The following is a 21,958-nucleotide window of genomic DNA, read 5'->3' on the forward strand; positions in this document are numbered from 1 at the left end:
TTCCTAAGCCTCTTAGTGCCACCATTCTAACTCCCCATCTCCTTGATCATAAATGGGCCCAGCTCCCAGGTCACAGAAAACGATGATTAACTTTACATGCAAGCATCCAGAATTCCATGTCTCTCTCCTTCTGCACCTCCCATTTAACCTGCCAATCCTCATCCATAGAAAGACGGGAAAATAAGTTGCCTTTCTGCCCTCAAAGTCTCAGCATTCAATTTAAACTTCACAGCAGCATGTGTGGAACAATGAATAATTTTTAGCTTAGTAAACAGCAAAAATATAATATATATATATTTATATAATTATGTTTAAATACTTATAAAGAATAACTAACTTCATTATTTAAGGGAGACTACACAAAAGGAAAAAGAGCCAGTTGAGAGCAGACAAGCTCTGAAAGATGGCAATTCATTCGAAACGGGTATTAGCAGAGTGTCCCTGCCAAATTCTCCTCTAGTATTTCGGTATTGGTTTACAAGTTGGGTGGGACTGAATAGTTGGCAGGGTGTAGAGTGGGGAGCAGGGCAAGAGTTGAGGATAGGATTGAGTAGAATGTAAATGAGGGAGGAGGGTCCTTATATATCTATCATATTTCCCCTTCCATGTTAATCAACTGCTACTTTAAAGAAACTTTTGCCTATGATTCTCCCCTACTTGGACCACTCGATGTATTAGTTGGCACCTATCAATATCCTCATGCATTTCTTATAAGATCCTTCATACTCTTCCTCCTTCCTCCACTTCATGACTGTCCTTCTTCATTCACCCTTTGTTTCCTCCTGGGTCTGCCTCTCTTTTTTTACTACCTCTGAGGCAGTGGAGGGAGGGGCTTGTTCCCACAGTTACTGATTTTCTTCTGCCTTGGGGTCTCGGCAGGTGCACTCATCCAAGTCACAGTCAGCAGCAAATGGAATGACCTAGGGGGATGAAAGAGAAGTTAAAATAGTGCATTTCTGTGATAGCTTCATACTTTTCAACCAGCATTCACTTTTCTCACTTGGTGCCAGAGGAACTGGGGAATTATGTGCTAATATCATCACAGACCAGAAATAAACACACGGTTTTCTCACTCACACACCCCATCACCATGTAGCCTGAGGCGAGGTAATCGTTTCTTGCTTCACTTTCCTCACATATAAGTTGGGGAGGACAACAGAAACGACCCCAGAGGGTGTTTGTATGATTTCAATAACATGGTAAGTATAAAGCTCTTATATATTGCCAAGCATAACTACTGTCAGTTCTAATATTGCCACTCTTATCTAAAACTACTGCTCTTACTGTTACTGTTACTTTCCCTGTAAAGCAGGAAAGATGAATGGTAGCATCAGCATCTTCTTTTTACAGGGAAGGGCAAAAGATGTGAGGTGACTTGACACAAGGTAATGACACTGCTATATGGGAAGCTGAGACAAGCTACAGACTCACTCTCTGCCTCCAACCTCTCAGTGTTCTTGGGACAAGAGGAACATCTTTGCCATCCTCATAAAGCATGAGTTTTCGCTTTTTTGAGCCCAAGATATATATTGGTTTGGCGGAATAATGCATCTCCCCACCCACTGTTTGTGGCTCTATTGCTTTCCTTCTATGTAACTATCTCTTCCCCATGCCAAAGACAGTCAGAAAAAGTTACTCTCTTCTGCTTGCACTACTACAAATAGATAAATGCTACATTTTGAGTGTCCATAACTAGCATCAGAGAAAATTGGGCATTTGGGAGATGCGACATAAAAGTGTTAGTGATTTTTCCCTTTGGGGCATTAACAATAGAATGAGATAAAAATAAATAGGCATATCACAAACAATACTGGTCCAAGTACACTAAAGAGATGGACTTGGTGATTGGGCAAGTGGGTTGGAGAATGGGTGGGGCTGTGTGGGGAAATTTCCAGCATATTTGCACATTACTTTAAAATGTGATTTAGGAGTCAACAGAGGGGTGAAGTGCCTTTTCAATCCTAATTCCTGTGTCTGCTGGCCTCAGGCACTGAAATTTATTACAATTACTAGATTTTTCAGAGTGTGAGATAGGGAGAGAACTGCTTAATTTTTTCCTAAGTTGTCCTGTCTTCCTTTACAGAGATAGCTGGCCTGATTTCTGACCTGTGGTCCAAGCCCTTGATCTGTTTCTCTTAGTTTAGGATGTATGGGTTTTTAGAGCAAAATAGAGCCAAATTAGTGATATAATGAGCACCCGAGCACTCTGCATTAATTAAGTTACTTCACATAAGTGGTGAGAATAGTGCCTGCCACATATTGAGTGAGGGTTAAATATTAGTAAGTAAGAGATGTAATATTCAAGCCTGCATGTAAGTGATTAAGATAGGTGTGGCTTTATCAAGGAGACACCTCCAAGGAAGGAAATACCATCTCTTGCTTATTTCAGATTTATCATATTGACCCAACTCGCTTTAAATGCCTTTGAAGCACTTAGGTTTTTTACCCATCTTACTACAACATTTCTGCTTATTCTATTTTATAAGGCTTAGCTTGAGTCTATCTGCCAATTTAACAGAGCCAAGAGTAACAAGGATGAAGGGCATCAAGAAAGGATTATTGCTTAAGACACAATCCAGAGAGCACTCAGGTGGCTGGTGGCAGCCATTTAACATGTATCTGCGAGCTGCTTGTAACATACTCTGTAAAATTATTAATGTAATTACGAAGACAGATAATAACTGGATAGCACTTTGTTGGTAATCCTGCCTCCCCCGGGGTAAAGATGGTTATTTTCCCTGCCTACAGAAATGTTTCTTGGCCAACGATAAACAGGTATGAGTCCTTCCATAGCAATAACCATGGCTTTTCTGAAAGAGTCACTGAACTGACAAAGAACTGGTGTTGTGTAAGAACCTATGCTATCCTTAACTCTGTCAATGTAGAAGCTCCAGTGTTTGCTCATTATAATTCCCTCCTAATTGTTGAATACAAACCCGTTATTACACACCATGAAGGAGAGATAGCTGAAGACCCTGCCTTTATTCCTGAAACCACTGCCTCCCCCATCCCCAGGTTCTCTCACTCACCTTCTTGGAGGAGAGCGTGGAAGAGCAGCAGTCTCCCCCGTCATAGTTGCAGTAGGCTCGGTTGTTGATAGTGTCACACCAACCATCTGCTTGGAAGGGCTGTAGGGAAGTTGGAAGGCAACATCTCGGTACAGCCTTATTATGTCTATCTTGACTCTGCCATTCCCCCATCCAAGCGCAATCCATACAACTCCAGAGATATTACAGAAAAGCACCCAAGGTGCAGGATACACATTGACCTAACATTTGCAAGCAGCTGAAAAATCTCAAGACCACTGGGCCCAATGAATTGTTATATTTCACTTGCAGTAGTGTTCCTCACCTACTCTGAGGTCTGAGATAGGTCATTTAAACTGGCTGATCAACTTTTTTTTTTGCTTTCTTGCAATAAGAGGGCTTTATATTATGTAGGCTACAAGACACTGCCCCATGTTTCTAACTCTGTTGAACATGGGAGAAAGCCTGTGCAGTAGGCAGGGTTGGGTTTCAAAGTCCTGCTTTCTGTCTTTCTTTCTTTTTCCTTTTTTTTTTTTTTTTTTGAGACAGTCTTGCTCTGTTGCCTATGCTGGAGTGCAGTGGCACAATCCTGGCTCACCACAACCTCTGCCTCCCGGGTTCAAGCAATTCTCCTGCCTCAGCCTCCCGAGTAGTGGGACTACAGGCACACATCACTATGCTCAAAATAATTTTTGTATTTTTAGTAGAGACGGGGTTTCACTACATTAGCCAGGCTGGTCTCGAACTCCTGACCTCATGATCCTCCCACCTCAGCCTCCCAAAGTGCTGGGACTACAGGCATGAGCCACCATGCTTGACCAAAAGTCTTGCTTTTTTAACAAGGAAATGGGAATGCATAGAGATGATAAGAATTGCCCAGGTCATATAGCAAGTGTCAGATACAGCTTAGTATTAGACATCATGTATCCTGGCTTTGTACTGCTTCTCACATATTAACTCTAGCCCTCTCCTGGTGTACTAATACTTAGAGACTGATACTTAGAGACCTGAGTAGTCCTTGGGTACTATGAAGACTAAAATGATGCCTGTCCAGCCTGCAGTGCTTGGGTTGAGGGCACTAGTGCTGGGACACAAATATGCCCACAGATACAGCCACCTCATGCACAGCAACTTGACACAGGGTTAGAGCAGAGACAGCTGTACTGTTTCCATCCACTACTATTACTGCAGTAAGTCAGCAGGAACCAAAATGGGAAAGGGGTCCAGGTCAAACCAAAGTTAATGGAGTGTTTCACCCCAAAAGAGAATGTGCAGTAAGAATAGCAACAAGTTGTTAAAAAACAGCTCAGCAGCCCAATGCATTATTTCTCTAGAAAACTGCCTCTGAAGGGAAACACTGCCGTGCTGTATCCTGGAGGGTGCACCAGCCAGCCCACCTACTCCATACAGCTGGCTGCTCCTCATCCTGAGTGATGCCCAACCATAGAGTCCTAGGAAACATCTTGTGGTCAAATTGTTTGGGCCACACAACTCTTTAAGTTCTGAAGCCACCTTTGAGTTTACATGCTCAAATCACTTTCTCTCTCCCACCCTCCTTAAATGTCAAACAGAAGGACAGATTTCTATTTAACTGTGTTTTGATGAGATGGATCACTCAACACAAAAATGGCCATTAAATAATTCTCAGCAATTGAGTTACATCAGAACGAGTTTATCCAAGTGATTACTTCAATGTTTTGATTTATTCTATGGAATCCTGAGGTCACTGGAACATCATTCCAGATGTTTACCAGTTCGCCAACCCTGAGAAGCTGCTACTTGTGGGGTGGAACCCGACAGCTGCCTAACAGCTGCTTAGCAATGTCACTTCCTGTTGTGAGCAGGAAGTGAAAATGAATTCTGTTTTCAACACAGGCCTCACTGGGATGAAAGACAAAGATTCTGAGATGAGCATTTGTCTTTAATGCTGGAACCAGTTATTCTGGCTCTAGGGAACTTGGAATAACTATAGAATCAAGACTCGGGTCCTGAATTGCAGCCAAATAATCAAAGTCAAAAGACAACTAGTGCATCCTTAATACCTATAGATGCTCTTGGGTTCTCGCAGGATGACCGGATACACATATGGAGTTTCCCCAGAGTTTCATTTTTCTTTTTCAAGTGTTTGGAGTGTATCTTATTCATCTAACACTACATCTGTTACTTTTCCTCCAGCCCTGACTGACTCATTGGCAAAATCTAATAAGTTCCTTATTTCTTTTCCATGTAATTGTCTATAAAAATCTAAGGAGCACCCAAAATACTTTTCTTACATGTATAAGCCTGGTCTTCAGAATGGAAATTAAAGGTATATCTAAAGATATCTTTCTTTTCATAAGAAAATCTAAATATTTGAATGGGTTAGTAAAAGATCTCAGGGAATTTTACTTTCTACAGTCTTCACTAAGGGTCGCTTCTAATCTCAAGAACATTAGGGAACATATGTTGAAAAGAGCAGTAATGACCTAAGTGACCTTCTCCAGGCCCCACTGGACTTCCTTTGCTCTAGCCTAGGAATTATTTCTAAAAGCTCCTTCTTTTCTGCTCTTAAAGAGTCATCTGGAAAGAGAACGAAGTTTATAGAAAAAAGCAGAAATACAGAGAAAAGGCTGGAAAGATCCAAGTGTTTAATTTACTATATACCTATTAGAATTAATTGCTCTTCCCCCAACCTGCCAAAAACAACCACTCCACCCTCAACAAACAGAGTCTCCTATGGCAACATGTGCCTGGGAAGCTGACAGTTTGAGTCCAAGGTTACAATAAAAAAATAGCAAAGGAAGAATGACTAATTGACCCCAAATTTAAAAATAGCTGAAGACTGGATATAGACTAGAAGAGTTTAATTTCAATAATTGAAAGATGTCCGTCTTAGGATATCACTCTAACCCACAGGCATCTTTTCCAAGAAAAGGTACTAGGCTTGGTTTCTCTGCACAACGTGTACGTAGGTGAACTTCACCACCCATATGTATATCTTGTTTATCCTACAACATCAGAAAATAAAGCATTTCACTTAAGGCGCTTTTCAAATATCTGAAGCTTATCCCAGTAGGGGTCACTTTTTAATTTTAATTTTAGCCATCTTGGTAAAAGAAAAAATCTTTAAAAAATGTCTTTTTTTTTGCCTTTTAAAAACATGTAGAACCCAAAGTCATTAACATAACTGCATATGATTTTCGCTTTATAGAAAAGCTCTCCCCTTTGCTAACTGTGCCTCCTTTAAAACAAACACACGTGTACATACACACCACATGCAGAGATGATTTATCTTTGAGCCGGAAGGTCAAGCCCTTAGAATTTTATCTATGGTCAACACTTAAATCTGAGAGAGTGTTTGGTCTACTCTTCTTATGATGTATGAGCCTTATGATACCTATTTTTATTGTTATAGAAAGCGTTTTTTTGCCATGGCTTTTCTAGCCATGTTCCAGGTAGATGAATGTTATATAACCTAGTGTTGTTTCCCATTCTGAGGTTGCTGTGGGGAGTTAGCCATAGAGATAGTGTGGCTCTGTCTGCTGTCTATGGGAATAGTCAGTCATTCAGTCACTCCATAGTCTTTATTCCACACCTATATGTTCCAGGCATTGTTATGGGGTCACAGAGATCAATGAAATGTAATTCCAGACCTTGGGGGGACCCACCATAAGCATGTTTTTTTTTTTTTTTTTTTTTTTTTAGCTCAATGTGATAGCTCAGTGTAGCATCAAGATGTGAACAGGAGTTAAATACCTAATCCAGATTTTGGCAGTGAGGGAAATCTGCTTTCAGGGGCTGGCTCCACAACATCTAGGCCCTATGGAGAAGAGCTTAGGACTAAATGATTCTGAGTGGAAGAGGAGTCTGAAAGATCTGTCTAAGAAGAAGAAACAGAGGGGTAAGTGGTCTAAGGCTGCCTATAACAGAGCCCAGGCCTGGGAATAGTTCTGTAAACACTGACCTATTGGCTGATAAGATCTCTCTTTCTTGAATCAGATTAAGAACATTGTTCTTCTACAGCTTGCAGAAGAACTCAAGACCACCTTGATGTTTTAGAAAGGTTAGAACTTCCGCTTTATTGACCTACAGGTTGGAATCTTAGCCAAAAAGGACTGTATCCCTAAAGGTAAGGCATGGGACTGGGTCCTGTTTTGTAATCTTGATGAGTGTTTAATACCAAGAGAAGATGCTAATCAAAGGTTTGCTTGATGCCAAGCACTATTTTCTCTTTCCCACAACATTTTCATAAAAATCTTCTTCTTATGTGAATGACAAATCAGAGCCACTTCAATTTCTTCATATTAATTAGGTTCTATCAGGCTCCCTTTCAAAGCAGGCATGGTGCAGTGCCTGATGGAGTTCTTGCAGCCAATAGAAGTTCTACGTAAATGTGCACAAATCTATGCACTCATTTTCTTTTTCTCTGGCTCTTCAGTGAATGGTGACTTGTGGCTTAATCCTCATTCTCCTTCCCATCCCATGATTCAGCTTTCTGTGTCTACATACCCTGGGCTTCACATGCAAACAATGCAAAGAACATCAAGAGTAGAGTCCTAGCACCAAGTCTCTCTTATAATCATGGGGGCAGAAACTGAGAGGCCTGCAAGGCCCCCAGAGACCCCGATAATGAGACCACTAGTTGCTTTTCAAAAAGATGAAAGACTGCGGGGCACAGTGGCTCACAACTATAATCCCAGAACTTTGGGAGGCCAAGGCAGAAGGATCACCTGAGATCAAGAGTTTGAGACCAGCCTGATCAACATGGAGAAACCCCGTCTACTAAAAATATAAAATTATCAGGGTGTGGAGGTGGGTGCCTGTAATCCCAGCTAATCGGGAGGCTGAGGCAGGAGAATCATTTGAACCTGGGAGGCAGAGGTTGTGGTGAGCCGAGATCGCGCCACTGCATTCCAGCCTGGGCAACAAGAGTGAAACTCCATCTCAAAAAAAGAAGATGAAAGACAAGTGCCGGTGAGAACATGGAGGAAAGGGAACCCTTGCACACTGTTGTTGGGAATGTCAATTATATGATCCAGCAATCCCACAACTGGGCACATATCCAAAGAAATCAAATTAGTATGTTTCAAGATATTTTTTAAAGGACCATAGATATAAGAAACTCTAAGGCTAAATGAAACTTTGAACACTACTTAGTATACATCCTTCATTTCACAAATGATGAAATGGAGCCTTAAACAGGTGAACTGTCTTGTTTTCAAGGATAGGTAGTAGCAATCCTGGGAACAGGTTCCAAATCTCTAGATATCTGACCTTCTGTTCTTTCTGCTATGCCATACCACCACTATTTGATGATTTCATTCATCTTTTAATTTACTGGGCAGGAAGGGTAACTTATTTTGGCACTTTTACAAAAGGGGCTTGGTACAGGCATATTAAATGAACCCAGCGATCTAACACAGAGACAAAGAAATGGTCATGCATAATCTCAACTCCTCTGGACCCCCACAGCATCACTTCTTTTTTTTTCTTTTGAGACAAAGTTTCACTCTTGTTGCCCAGGCTGAGTACGGTGGCATGATCTCGGCTCACTGCAACCTCTGCCTCTCAGGTTCAAGTGGTTCTCCTGTCTCAGCCTCCTGGGTAGAGGGATTACAGGCCTCAGCCACCGCACCCAGATAATTTTTTGTATTTTTAGTAGAGACGGGGTTTCGCCATGTTGGCCAGGCTGGTCTCAAACTCCTTTCCTCAGGTGATTCACCCGCCTCGGCCTCCCACAGTGCTGGGATTACAGCACCTGGCCCACAACTTCACTTCTATTTTTCTCAGCTGTGGGTCAAGGTTTATCCCAAATAAGCTCCCTGGCCCTGTTGCTCCCTGAGACTTGGGGCTTGGTATATTCCCCTAGAGGCTGATATCACCAGGAGGAAGCAACACCACGCCCCAATCACATCAACAGATGCTTGCAACCAGAAACACTTATTTCCAAGCCTCAGAATGCTAAAGCGAGATGTTTTGCTGCTTATTGCTGTCATGTACAGAAAAAAGGAAATGGTGTTGTTCCATTCTTCCACTGTTCATTCCTCGGAATGGGGGGTTTCCAATGATATCATATTTGGGGGTCTGCAAGTCTTCTTGGAAAACATAAAATTCAAACAGACAGATATCGAGATCGATTACACAGAAATAGTTTCTTAGAAAAAAATCTTCTCTGGAAAATTTCATCTGGCTTCCTGGACTCAGAGAGTTGTCACTTCTCTGAGTTATGGTATATTTTATCTACATTTTTATTAAAGAACTTAACCCCTGGAATGTACTTTCAAAGGCTTGGGATCTAATCTACTTTGTAGTCCCAGCTACTAGTCTATGACTGATATAGGTTGTCAACAAATAAATAAATATAATTGTCCTATTTTGAGTGGGAGGTAAACGATATTTCCTTAGCATACTTTACAGCCAGATCCTTCCTTTTTATTATTCCTATACTGCTAGATGATTTGCTAGGTATGTTGCCTTATATGAATCACATAACTTGGGAGGCTGAGGCAGGAGAATTGCTTGAGCCCAGGAGGAGGTTTGCAGTGAGCCAAGATCATGCCACTGAACTCCTCCTGGATGACAGAGTGAGACTCTGTCTCAAAAAAAAAAAAAAAAAACAAAAAAATAAAAAAATAAAACCACAGGATATGATTTTATATAACCTATGCTCAGATCCCAGCTCTACTCCTTACCAACAACTAGAAACTGAGAAAACTTCATAACAACCAGCATCAGTGTTCTTGTTAGTGAATAAGAATAAGAGCACCTACCTCACAGAATTGCTGTAAGGAATAAACGAGCAAATGGAGGTGGAACACAGAGCACAATGGCTGACCTATCGCAAGAATTCAATAAATCCCAGGTTTATAAAAGCAGCAAGAAAACTACCATTGCTTTTACCAGTGCAGGTTGGTGCCTGAATTGTCTCCCTAGAGACTCTGGTCAGAAAACTTCAAGATTCTGCCATCACCACCTTAGAGTCAAAACCAGGCATACTTCATCCCTGAGAACCTCCTGCCCCATTCACTTTTACCACCAGTGTGTGTACCTGAGTCATAAAAGAGGGAGTCAGGTGACAAGGGTGAAATAGTTTAAAAATTTTAAAAAACAGAAAAAGAATGGCCTGATTGGCTCCTTGAAACTAGGGTCCTCTTCAAAAACCATAGTGGTGACTTGGGTGTCTTAGCCTCTGAAAAATCCCACAGACATCCCATCACACAGACATTTCTTCTCTGACATGTACTGCAGGAAAACAGGAAGCTGAGGAGACTCTCTGCGACTTACTTTTCAGCCAAAATTAACCTCATGGCCCCTTTCAAATAGTTGCAAATAAAGACTCAAAGTCACACAAACTCTCTACCTCACTGCAAGTGCACACTGACCTGCTTCCCCATGCAATCTCTTCTCTGGGAGAGACACCGCCCTGTATGAGCGGTCTTGCCCATGTCAAGGCCAGGAGGGGGGCAATGGTGGTGGATGGAGTTATAGTCCCAAAGGGTGAAGATGGGCAAGACAGTGTTCAGGTGATATCCATGCACATTTGTGTAAGAAAATCATGAGCTCCAAGTTAAAGCCCGGCTCCTTAAGGACAGAACATCCCTGCATGGGGTCCTACTGAAAATGACAGCACTTCTGCAAAGTTTTTATCTGACCTTCTGTTGAGAGCTGCTGCCTGAGCCATTCCTGATGGGAATGTGTCCTGGCCCTCCTATGACTCAGAGGCATCACTGATGGTAAGGTGTTGGGTACCTTTTGCCCTATCTCTTTCCTCACCTGTTACCAAAACTGCACAATACACACTTTGAAGGTTGTGAAGGCACCCAGTGCTCCCCTCTCCCAACTACCCTCATTCCTTCCACACTGGATCACTCCTTGACCCTTCTGCACCAAACCCAACTCCATGTTCTAAAACAAACAAACCAACAAAAACCAAAAAACTTTTGTCTACTCCTCCATCAGTGTTTGCGGTCCTCCATGTGACCCCCTTTTCTCAGGACCAACTGATCCTGTACGATTATTAGTCAAGATTTTATTCCAGTGATTCCCCATCCTTTGCCATCAAAAACTGTTTTCATGGCACTGTCACCCTTTCTTCTCCTCTAAATGAACAGCAATGCTTCTTAAAATGCTGCCCGGGAACAGCAGCAGTTCATCAGGTGGACTGGTCCCCAGGCTTCCATAGTACTGATGTCTGTGACACAGCAAAGTCTGTGCTTGGGCTCCTACAAGAATTAATAATGACATACCATCAGACCTCACTGGTGTCTCCATTGCAGGGTGGATAGGCCCATGAGTTCTTGGAATTTCCTTTGTTTTCATGGTGGGAGTGGTGTAAATGGCCTGCAGGGTCTTCAGACACAGTCTTGCTGCATTGCATTTGGCTTCTTTAAACGATCGGTAAATTAACAATCGTTTGTTTAGGAAACATCCTACTTCCTTTTCGGCTAATTGGAGCCAACCAACCATGTTTCGAGGTAAGAGATAGAAACCTTGAACACAAGAGGTGTGCAACTCTGCAAGGACCATGGGGGCAGGAACACTTCCATTTTGGTCTCTTTTCTGTTCCCTTTTCCTCCATCAGCAATGAACCCTGTGTGTCAGCACAGTATCCAACACGTTACAATAGGTGCTTAATGAATATTTGATGGATTAAACTAGTGAATTATCTCCAGAATGAACTCTATAAAACTGAAAACTCAGAACAGTTTTTGTTTTTCACTCCTTTTAGCTTTCCTCCAAGATAAGGTAAATATTCTCTTGTCATCTATTTGTTTGCCTTTTTTGTTTTTTATGAGATGAGGTCTGCCTATGTTGTCCAGGCTGGTCTCAAACTCTTGGGCTCAAGCAATCCTCCTGGCTCAGTCTCCCAAGTAGCTGGAACTACAGGTGTAATATGCCACCATGCCCAATTATTTCCCCTATCTTGTCCCCTTGCCTCCCAGATATTTGTTTTCACTATCAATTACTCACCCCAAAACATCACCTGAAAATAGCTTAGCATGGCCTTCTAGTCATGGGTCACTCATAGTAGACTCTCCCAGACATCAAACTTAAGACTACAGATGAATGAAACTGAGGGCAGAATTTCAGCCCACTGCAGGAACCTTGGCCAGTAAGGTGGGACCTTCCAGTGCCTTGCTCTGGCCACCTCTCTAGGTGGCCACTCACTGTGCCCCTCCTCTCTGGGCCCTTGGCCAGCTGCTGCACAAGGGCCATACCCCCACATAATTGAAGCATGAGACGGTACATGCTCTGTCTGGATGGAGCTCACATAGACATGGGAGATGAAAGAATGAGGACACAGGTACAAGTCAGAGAGAAAGCCTGCAGCTGGGGAGAAAGGAAAAGCATGTGACCCTGCCAGAAGGCCCGGGACAGACTGTTAGGTCCTTTTTAGACTTTGATCCTTTACTTCCCTCTGTCTGTTGTCTACTGGTTCCTCGGCCAGGCTTCAGTTCATGGGAGGTTGAGGCAGGCCTGAGCCAGTGACCAGAATGTCCCATCACAACCCCAGCATGTGTGCTCACCCCCGCCTGTCCACCGCATGCAGGCACATGCCAGGCAGCCCAGCATTTCTTGGCTCCCCGAGCCCGCCTGTGGAAGGTGACTGGGAATGCAGACTGTGGGAGGAAACGACCATATGCCTTGTTTGGATTAAATATTTTTCTTGGCCCTCCTGCCATTTGCTGAGCATCTTATTTTTTTCATTCCCATTCTCTCTCATTCTCTCCCTCCTTCCTCCCTCTCTTTCTCAGCAACCAAGCACACTGAGAGGAATTTTAAGGAGAAAGCAGAGACTCCTAGGGCGAGAAGAATTGTTTAAAGGAAGCACAGCAGTAGACAAGCCTTTTCCCATTCTGATACCACATCCAGCTCTTTACAAAGATGAAAGCGGTTCACTTTGGGGTAAACCTAAATCTACATTTCTTTGAGTTTTTGTTAGTGTTCATATGATTTGTTTTCTCTCTTTTGTTTTCTTTCATATCTATGCAATGCATGTGCATATGCAATGGTATACATACATCTGTATGTATACATTTGTATGTGCTTATATACATATACACATAGATGTGGTAAATAGATATGATACATACATATGCTTCTCTCTTTCTCATAGGTATGTGTATAATAATTACTAATATATATTATCTATATTATAGATCTATAACAGAAAGTATATTTTTACATTATATACACATATAGATCCACACAATTTATCTGAAACCTTCAGGTATAAGAAGCAAACCTAAATGCAAAACTGTTTTTACAAACTACATACCACTGTATAGAAGCAAATGCTATTTTTATTTTGCATAGGTGTGTGGTGTATACTACAAGGCTTGTACATGTGGTTTTATGAGCCCTTGTAATAACTCTGTTACTGGGGTCATTATCATGACCCCTATCTGTTATAGAAGGCATTATCATGACCATTTTACAGGTGAGAAAAACAAGGACTGGTGCTGTAAGGAATGTGTCTAATGATCATCTGTCTGATTATGATGATAAGGAATGTGTCTGAGGATAGAGCCACTGTCTGGTATTCAGGCCTGTGCCCTGACCATCCTGATATGCTCATGCTGCCTCCAGCATTGCTACCATGTATTAATAATCACTCCACTGCTCAGTACTGTATGCCTGGTCTAACCTCTCACTGAAACTCTGAGGATGAGGTAGGTACCTTCTGCCTAAGGAAATGTCAATGTCACAGATAGCCATGAAAAATGTATTATGTAGTATTTCTTTAAGGAAAAATAAAAAAATCTTTATAATTATCCAGAAAAAAATTATTTACATTTTGCCAAAATTGCTTTATTTTACTATAAACCAGGCACGGGGCTTGTTGCTAGACTCCTGGGATATTTGATCAATACGTATTTAGTTTGTCTGCTATGTACAAGGTACCATAGAAGGTTAATGCATGAAAAAGTGTTTGCCTCAAAGAAGTCATCGTGGAATCAGCCCTGAATAATACAGAATCTGAACTGAACCTAAAACCATAGGAAAGAAATCATAGGTAAATGGAGGGTCAGTTCCCAGAGTAATTGATGGTACCACTAATAGGAACGATAGCAGTGCAGAAAGAGAACCTATCTGGGGCATTTTAAAAAGGCTTTATGAGGTACATGGGATTAAACCTAATATGTGAAGAATGGATAGGATTTTGGCAGAGAAATGGGGAGAATAATCCCAGCAGGAAGGCCAAATATAAGATGAAATTTCAGATGGAAAAAGAAAACTTATATGTGTGGTTTTCTGCTTCAAATATTAATGATGCAAATTTGAAATTAAGTCAAAATCTCCATCCAGAGAAATTTAGTCTGTGTTCTGAAGACAGCAGCAAACAACTGAAGTGTTTTCTTTTTAGAAGAAGAAATAATAAAAGTTGTGTTTTGAAGGTTAGATCTGGGGATAATATAGGGGACGTTCAGAAGACAACTGGAGGGGCCAGGACCAAGTCGGAACTGAGTTCAAACAATATGAATGGAGAAGAACAGAACTGGTTTGTCGAAATATGGAATAGAAAAAGGCAGATAGGAGGGGTATTGTGAAGGAAAGTTGTCGGGACCACTTGGATGGTTATATTTGGGCAGAAGACCAATGGAGATGAAGGTTTATCTACGACATTGACTATTCAAATCATGACCCACTTTTTAAAAAATAATTTGATCACTGAAAAATCTATCTAGAAGTATCCTTACCACAATCAAAGGTCTGAGTCAGAGGACATAGATCTTGTTCAGGTAGCAAGACCTGTCCCAGCTCACAGTGAAAAGCTCTACACATTTTCTTTTTTCCTATCTATGTAAACACAGGTCTGGAGGGGCCCTGCACATTTTCTATCCTGCTCAATTTCTGCCAGACTTTTTCTACAATTTAGACATGACTATTCTATCATCCTTAGTAATATCCAGGTCCAGTTGACTTGAAAAATGGCAAGAGGGAGGTGTCATGTTTTTTCTAGAATGTTTTCTTGCCAGCAGTCTTGTTTCTTTTAGCTTCAGACTAATGTTTGGTTCCCATGTCTATGAACAGCTTGGTTTGTGTGGCCCATCATTGTGCTTCTGATCCTCAACCTGCCACACCATCCTGGGTTGTCGGCCGGCTGTTCCTTTCTCCCTAAACTGGTTGGTCCATCCAGTCCTTTCACTGATATGAGACCTATTCTCTGTGCAAGTGTCTTGTTTACATTCCCTTTGCCTCCAGGACACTTGTCTGTGTATCTCATCCACTCATCTATTGATTGACTGCATCTGTTTCACATCATGCTCTGTTCTTTCATTTTTTTGGTCTCTGATCCTTGCTGAGCAGAGTTCATTGGCTTACCTCCTCTTCTATTTATTCTGGCTTAAGTCTTGCAAGCCCAGAAAGGGATCTTAACAGATGGTCAGTACCCTATCTTCATCTTTTAGTTGTATTTTCTAAAAGTCATTTCCAGTTTACACATCATCTATTTGTTTCTTTGCTTTTAATCTTCCTACCAGTCTAAGAACATGGACTCTAGAATCACACTACCGAAGTTCATTTACTGGTCCCATATTTGCTAGCTCAGGAGATTTGGGAAGCCCCTCAATTTCCTCATCAGTAAGACAAGGATGGTGGCAATGGTAATAATCCCTCATAGTGTGACATGGAATGCTAAAAACACTCAACAATGTTATTAAATACACTGAGCTAAGTGTGCCTGGATACTCTTAGTATCAATGGTTCTCTCTCTATGCATGTGGAGCACAGCCCTTCCAAAGTGGCTGCCTAATGACTGTAACATTCTTCCTCTCTCTTAACGGTGATCTGTGATCTCAGGGATCTTACTATTTACCTTGCCCAACTATCACATTGCCTGGGATAGAACACATAATGTGGTTTCAAGGCAAACAAAATATATAATAATCATGGTTATCTGAGGTACCTAATTATTTATCTTAGATTTTATTGATAGTTGAGGTATTGCAGCAATGTTGTATCCAAGTTTGTCTTAAGTCTCCTAGTCTCTCCTTTTTTTTTCCCTCATCATCTCCACCTTCATGCTGAACTCTTTGGACCTTGTAACGTACCCTCATAACGAATGTCTCCATCCCTACCACAGTATCTGCATATTTTCCTATTCCTCTGGAAAGCAGCTGATGTTCTAGAGGGTCAAGAACTGATAGGCGTCTGCAATTAAATAAGAGATAAAAGAATAAGGCAAGATATAAATTTAATTACAAGAAGTTTGGTACTCCATAAACCACAATGGAAAGACAAATACTCAGGAGAAATGAGACCATGCATAACACCCCTGAAACGACCTAGTAGAGGAAGGTATCTACAAAACACAATTGGGAAAGCCAGCTCTGTGTATCAGGGCACTGTCTGCCTATGTGAAATAAGTACGAGCAAAACACGTAAGTTATTTGGTAGATTTATCAATTTAACTATTTTAGTGATAAATCAATCCAAAGAATTCCCAGAAATCCTGTCAGGAAGAAGAGGTATGAGGAGGAAAGGCAGGAAGCAAGTCTGAGGAAGTACTAAGAAGTGAACAGATAATTTGCTTCTGTTATTCAGTGACCAGGCAATTCTAGACAGGGCTGGCCCTCAGGTTGGTCCCACAGGACACAGAACCAGGACAGCGGCAATCTGGCCAATGAGCAAGCTGGGAAGCCTGAGGGCACTCCAGTCCTAGCTGTAGTGTCATCAGGGTCAAAAGCAGTTCCAAAGCCAGAGACCATTCCCAGACCCTAACAGCATTTCAGACATGCACCACCAAGTTTAATATTTTTCACATTAGAAAGACTTCAGTTGAATCTAATCTCATTTTTAATTAGTCCTCATATCGCCTGGTGAGGCAGATTAATATGATTATCCATATTCCACTGATGGGGAAAATGAGACAAAGGGTCATGCCCCAAGGTCACTTGGAGAATGAGAAATAGAGGTGAAAATTAATCTGAAGTACTTTAAACTTCCAACCCAGCAGGCAAGGATGAGGACACTGGGGAGTCAATTTCATCTCTGTTTGTTCAAAGTCTTTCACATCTGGATAATGCATATTCAATTTACTACTTAGTTTCTCTAATTAAAAAATAAATTAATGATAAAGTACTAATTCTATCTCTGAACTGGATTATTCTATATTTAATGCATAAGAAATTTCCCAAGGAATATATGACAAGAACAGTCAAAGAAGAGAATAAAATGAGCCAAATGTGAATATTTATTAATACTTGTAGGATGTTTACTATTAAATTTGATTGCGTGTGTGGCAGTAGAAAAACATAGAAAAATTATACATGGCCCCTGCCAACTAGAAGCTGGTTAACCAGACATTCAAAATAGATACAGTAACAAAAACACATACAAATAGCACACACCTCCAACTACGCAGGCAGCAACCAGGTCTGTTTGTTCCCCACAGCAGATGTTCAAGCAATGTGTGTTGATAAACTGTTGACTGAGCTTGTTTCAGAGATAGTGCAAGAGGCAAGCCCACGGTACTGTCATCCACCACTCCCATCTTTCCAATCCCATTTGCTTTATCTTTAACTCCTCTCTCATCATCACACCCAGCAAACAAATACTATTCTATTGCAGACAGTTTTGTATTCAGCCTCTTTTCGCCTTTCTCTTTGCACTTCTTCAGCTCCGTGAGGTGGCTGTTACATTAGTTCAGGTGGGAGATGGTAACACTCTGATCCCCATGGTTCAATTTTGCTGCCATGATTTCTTCTTAAACTATAGATCCTGGCTGGGCATGGTGGCTCACATCTATAATCCCAGAACTTTGGGAGTCCGAGGTGGGTGAACCATGAGGCCAAGAGATTGAAACCATCCTGGCCAACATGGTGAAACCCCGTCTCTACTAAAATAACAAAATATTAGCTGGGTGTGGTGGTGCACACCTGTAGTCCCAGCTACTTGGGAGGCTGAGGCAGGAGGATCACTTGAACCCAGGAGGTAGAGGTTGCAATGAGCCAAGATCACAGCACTGCACTTCAGCCTGGTGACAGAGCGAGACTCCATCACAAAAAACAAACAAATAACAACAAAAAAAGTATAGATCCTATCTTCTTTCCTTTCTTACAGAGATACTTAATGCTCACAGACCTCTCTGTGCTCCCTCAGGTTTTTCTGCCTCACTTATTATGGGCTTGAGGCCATGTGACCATGTCTGGTGAATGGGAAGACCAAAGAACTGATGCATTACTTTTAGTCCCAGGGAATCAGGAGTTACTGGCCTCACTTTGTGTTTCTCCTCTGTCTTCATGGAGGCAACCACGGAGATCACATTCTGAAAGGACAGAGTAATAAGATCTGGAAGAGGCGAATAGCTGCTCTAGAGAGTTATACCAGACGTAATGTAAGTGAGAAATATAATGTAATGGTAAATCACTGCAACTTTAGGGTTTTTACCACAGCCTACCCTAATTAATTCATATTCTTCTATTTATAAGCCCTCATTGGATCAACCCTGGCTGCAGAATAAAGCCCAAACTGCTTAGATTGGCATACAAGAGCCCTAATGATCTACCTTTTCCTTACCTCTTTAACCTTGAATCATTCCATACTTCCTCATCTCCCTCAAGATCGACTTCTCTGAGCAGACTAATAATACTTCAGGTTATATACCATTGATATTTGGGGATTGTTTGTTATGTGACATTATTGCAGGAGCTCTTGACTAATACAGATAATAGTATCAGAAGTAAGATGTTACTATAACAAACAACCTAAAATGTGTGAGACTGACTCTGGAATGGAGGAGACGGAAGCAAAGGAAATGTTTCAGGAGGCTGGAAAAATCATGTTCTTCATCTATGTGGTAGCAAAGTATTTCATTAAATGTTTTCTGTAGTTACTTGAGAGAAATTACATTGTTAATTGGTATTACTTGCAGGCCAAAAATTTAGTAATGCCCTATTGGCTTTGAATAAAGAGGTTTTGAAGAAGAATATTACTAGGATTAGTTGGTGATTATGACCTTAATTTGATAAGGTACTGTGAGAAGAGATGAGCTCAGAAAAGGTAATTGCTTTGCCAGTAGAACTGACCGGGTATATAAATTATTAGAAATTCTAAAACTTGTAGTACTGAAAAATAAAACTATTTCTCACCTCTAGCCAGTAAAAGATAAAATTCAGTAATAATCTGTGTTAGAAAGGCCTTCTAAGACTGCAGTTAAGACAATGTTAGGCAAAAACAACAACAAAAAAAACAAATCAGCCGGGCACAGTGGCTCACGCCTGTAATCCCAGCACTTTGGGAGGCCGAGGCAGGTGGATCACAAGGTCAAGAGATCGAGACCATCCTGGTCAACATGGTGAAACCCCGTCTCTACTAAAAATACAAAAAATTAGCTGGCCATGGTGATGCGTGCCTGTAATCCCAGCTACTCAGGAGGCTGAGGCAGGAGAATTGCCTGAACCCAGGAGGCGGAGGTTGTGGTGAGCCAAGATTGCGCCATTGCACTCCAGCCTGGGTAACAAGAGCGAAACTTTGTGTCAAAAAACAAAAACAAAAACAAATCAAGGAGTGGGTCATTACATCATTTGTTAGGACCTTCAGTTGGATTACATCAACACCTAGGAGATCCTTGCAGTTTACAAAAGGACTCTGAGGAAACAGACTAAGAACTTTGTCCAAGAGAAGCCTCATAAGCTCAGAATACGTATACGTTATCGAGAGAGGCATTTCTAGAAAAGACTTGTGAGTATAGCTCTTGACTTACGAATTTTACTGGCATTAAATATGCACAAAAACCAATCAAGTTTGTGGGAGTTCAGGTGCCAAAATCACTATCAGCCTGGACTGAAAGAGACCTACTATTAGAGACCTTTGGGCCCCCTATATTCTACAAGGAGAAAGCAAGTTAAGAAAGCTACTCAGATTCTAAAAGTGGATGTTCTTCACTGCTCTTAATACATGACCAAATAAGATGGTGGAAAATGAAGGACTCCTTAGAGAATCAGAGCCAAGAGCCATGAAGAACAATTGACTGGGAAGCGATAAGGGAGTAACCAAGTTACTAAACAAGAAGAGCTCCCTACTCCTCCAGTAGTGGTTATACAACGTTTGCTCAGACAATGAGAGGTGGCCTTTATGCACTTCTCTTTCTTCTCCTTCAAAGGGAACGTGTGGTTATTTGTTTCTGCTCTACTTTGCATGTGGGGTGAGTGGGAAGCAGAGAGCTTGTGAGTTTTAGTTCCTAAAGCTCCAGATTAAGAGAAGCTACATTGCAATCTGATATCAATCATGAGATTCTAGATTTCGAACCTGATGCTAGAACTGGATAAGATTGTTCTGAGTGTCTAGGCCTAAGGTGAAGTGAATTTGTTTAATGAATGTGTGTGACTGCGAAGGCTGACTAATAGATATTATTATTTGTCTATGTTATTTTCACTCACCCTTCCTTTGCCATGACTTCCCTGTCAGCAGAGCATAACTTCACTTCCTACTAACTTTGAACTCAGCCATGTGGTTTGCCTTAACTAGTGGAACATAAGTGTATGAGACACATGCTACACTGGACAAAAGTTTGAAATGTATGGGCATGCCTTAACTCACCCTTTTGTGCCCATGCTATCCACCATGAGAAGAAAATGCCCTGTGTAGCTGCTGACCCTGAAACTCTAAAGCCTGGGTCCCTGAGGGAGAGACACATAAAGTACACTTGAACCCAGACCACCAACTAAGAGAGTCACTTTAGCCAACTTGTAGATGCATGAGTGCGAAGTTGTTATGAAGACACTGACATCTGCGGATTATTTTGTTATGCAGCTGTATTACAGGAAAACTTGATGACTGCTTCATGCCATTTCCTTTCATATCTTTGCCTTTCATGCCTATTTATTCTTCAAACCTACTTCAAATGATTACCCCTCTATAAAACTTTCTCCATTGAACTGGGATAAGTTATTTGCTTTATTCCCTGTGCTCCCATAGGCCCTTGTTCATATGATTGTATTATTGACTTACAGTCTTTTGATAACAATTTGATTTTTTTAAATCTCTCTTGTATACTGTGTTGGGAATTTCTGATTCATTTTTGTAATCTTGACACACAGTAGGTACTCAGAAAATATTATTTTAATTGAAGAAATAAATAAATGGACCTGAAGCAACGATCATAGTTTTGTAACCATGGTGTAAGTTGAGAAGGAGGCAATGACTTTTCTGCAAATCCTAGCCATCGGGGGGAGCAGCAGACTTTTACATTGAGAAATGGTATGAGGCACATACAAAAAAGCTGGATTAAATGCTTTTTTCATGTGTTGGAATTTGGAGCCTTCATTTCTGTAGCTAAGCTTGGAGAGGTGGGAAGACGCTTCCCATGCATGAAGTATTGTACATTCCTGGGTTAGAACATGTTTCCTTTGGGGGTTGTTGTGGTTTCTTTCTTTTTCTCTTTCCTTTTCTTTTTATTTTTTTTCCAGCTTTGGAAGCCTCTAATGTTTGCAATAACAATAACAACAACAAAAATATGAGGCTGGCCAAGTATGAATCAGGAGAGAATGTGCACATGCAGTGGGTGTAGGGGATGGGAAAAGAGGGTAGGAGGCAGAGGGAGGGGAGAAGAAAAGAAAAACGCTGCTGCCAGGAGCTCAGCAGAAGAAAATGCCATGCATGACATGTGGCTGGCACAGTGGGCAGCAACATCTGTTCTCGATGAGGATCCTCAGTGTATGCTGCTGTGTGTGCATGTGCACGTGTAAGGAAACACCCCGACTGTGTGCTTCAGGAAGCCTGATTGTGGCTCCAGTCTCCCTATTCTGAAACGCTGCCTCAGTGGCAGCCTCTCACCATGGGTTAGATCTCCAGCCAACTTATTCTTGCAAAGTATGTTGCAGGCTAGAATGAGCTGTGGAAAACAAGCCCGAGAAAAGCCACAAGAGCCTCCTGACCCATTTGAATCTTCCTCCTGCCAAATTCTCATTACTGATCTTAAATAGAAAGGAAAACAATGTATAAGATTG

General features: G+C 41.4%; 1 protein-coding gene across 1 annotated transcript in view; it reads right to left on the reverse strand.

Moving 5' to 3' along the window:
* Positions 1-392: 392 nt before the first annotated feature.
* PAPPA2 (pappalysin 2) overlaps positions 393-21,958 on the reverse strand; it is a 283,586-nt gene continuing 262,020 nt past the window's right edge. The window contains exons 22-23 of the mRNA XM_054247490.2: positions 3,030-3,128; positions 393-920 (exon numbers count right to left, since the gene is read on the reverse strand). Of these exons, the coding sequence (XP_054103465.2) occupies positions 846-920; positions 3,030-3,128 (174 nt within the window). The 3' untranslated portion in view covers positions 393-845. The remainder of the gene's footprint in view (positions 921-3,029; positions 3,129-21,958) is intronic.

Source organism: Callithrix jacchus, chromosome 18 (genome assembly GCF_049354715.1).
Source record: "Callithrix jacchus isolate 240 chromosome 18, calJac240_pri, whole genome shotgun sequence".
Taxonomy (NCBI): domain Eukaryota; kingdom Metazoa; phylum Chordata; class Mammalia; order Primates; family Cebidae; genus Callithrix; species Callithrix jacchus.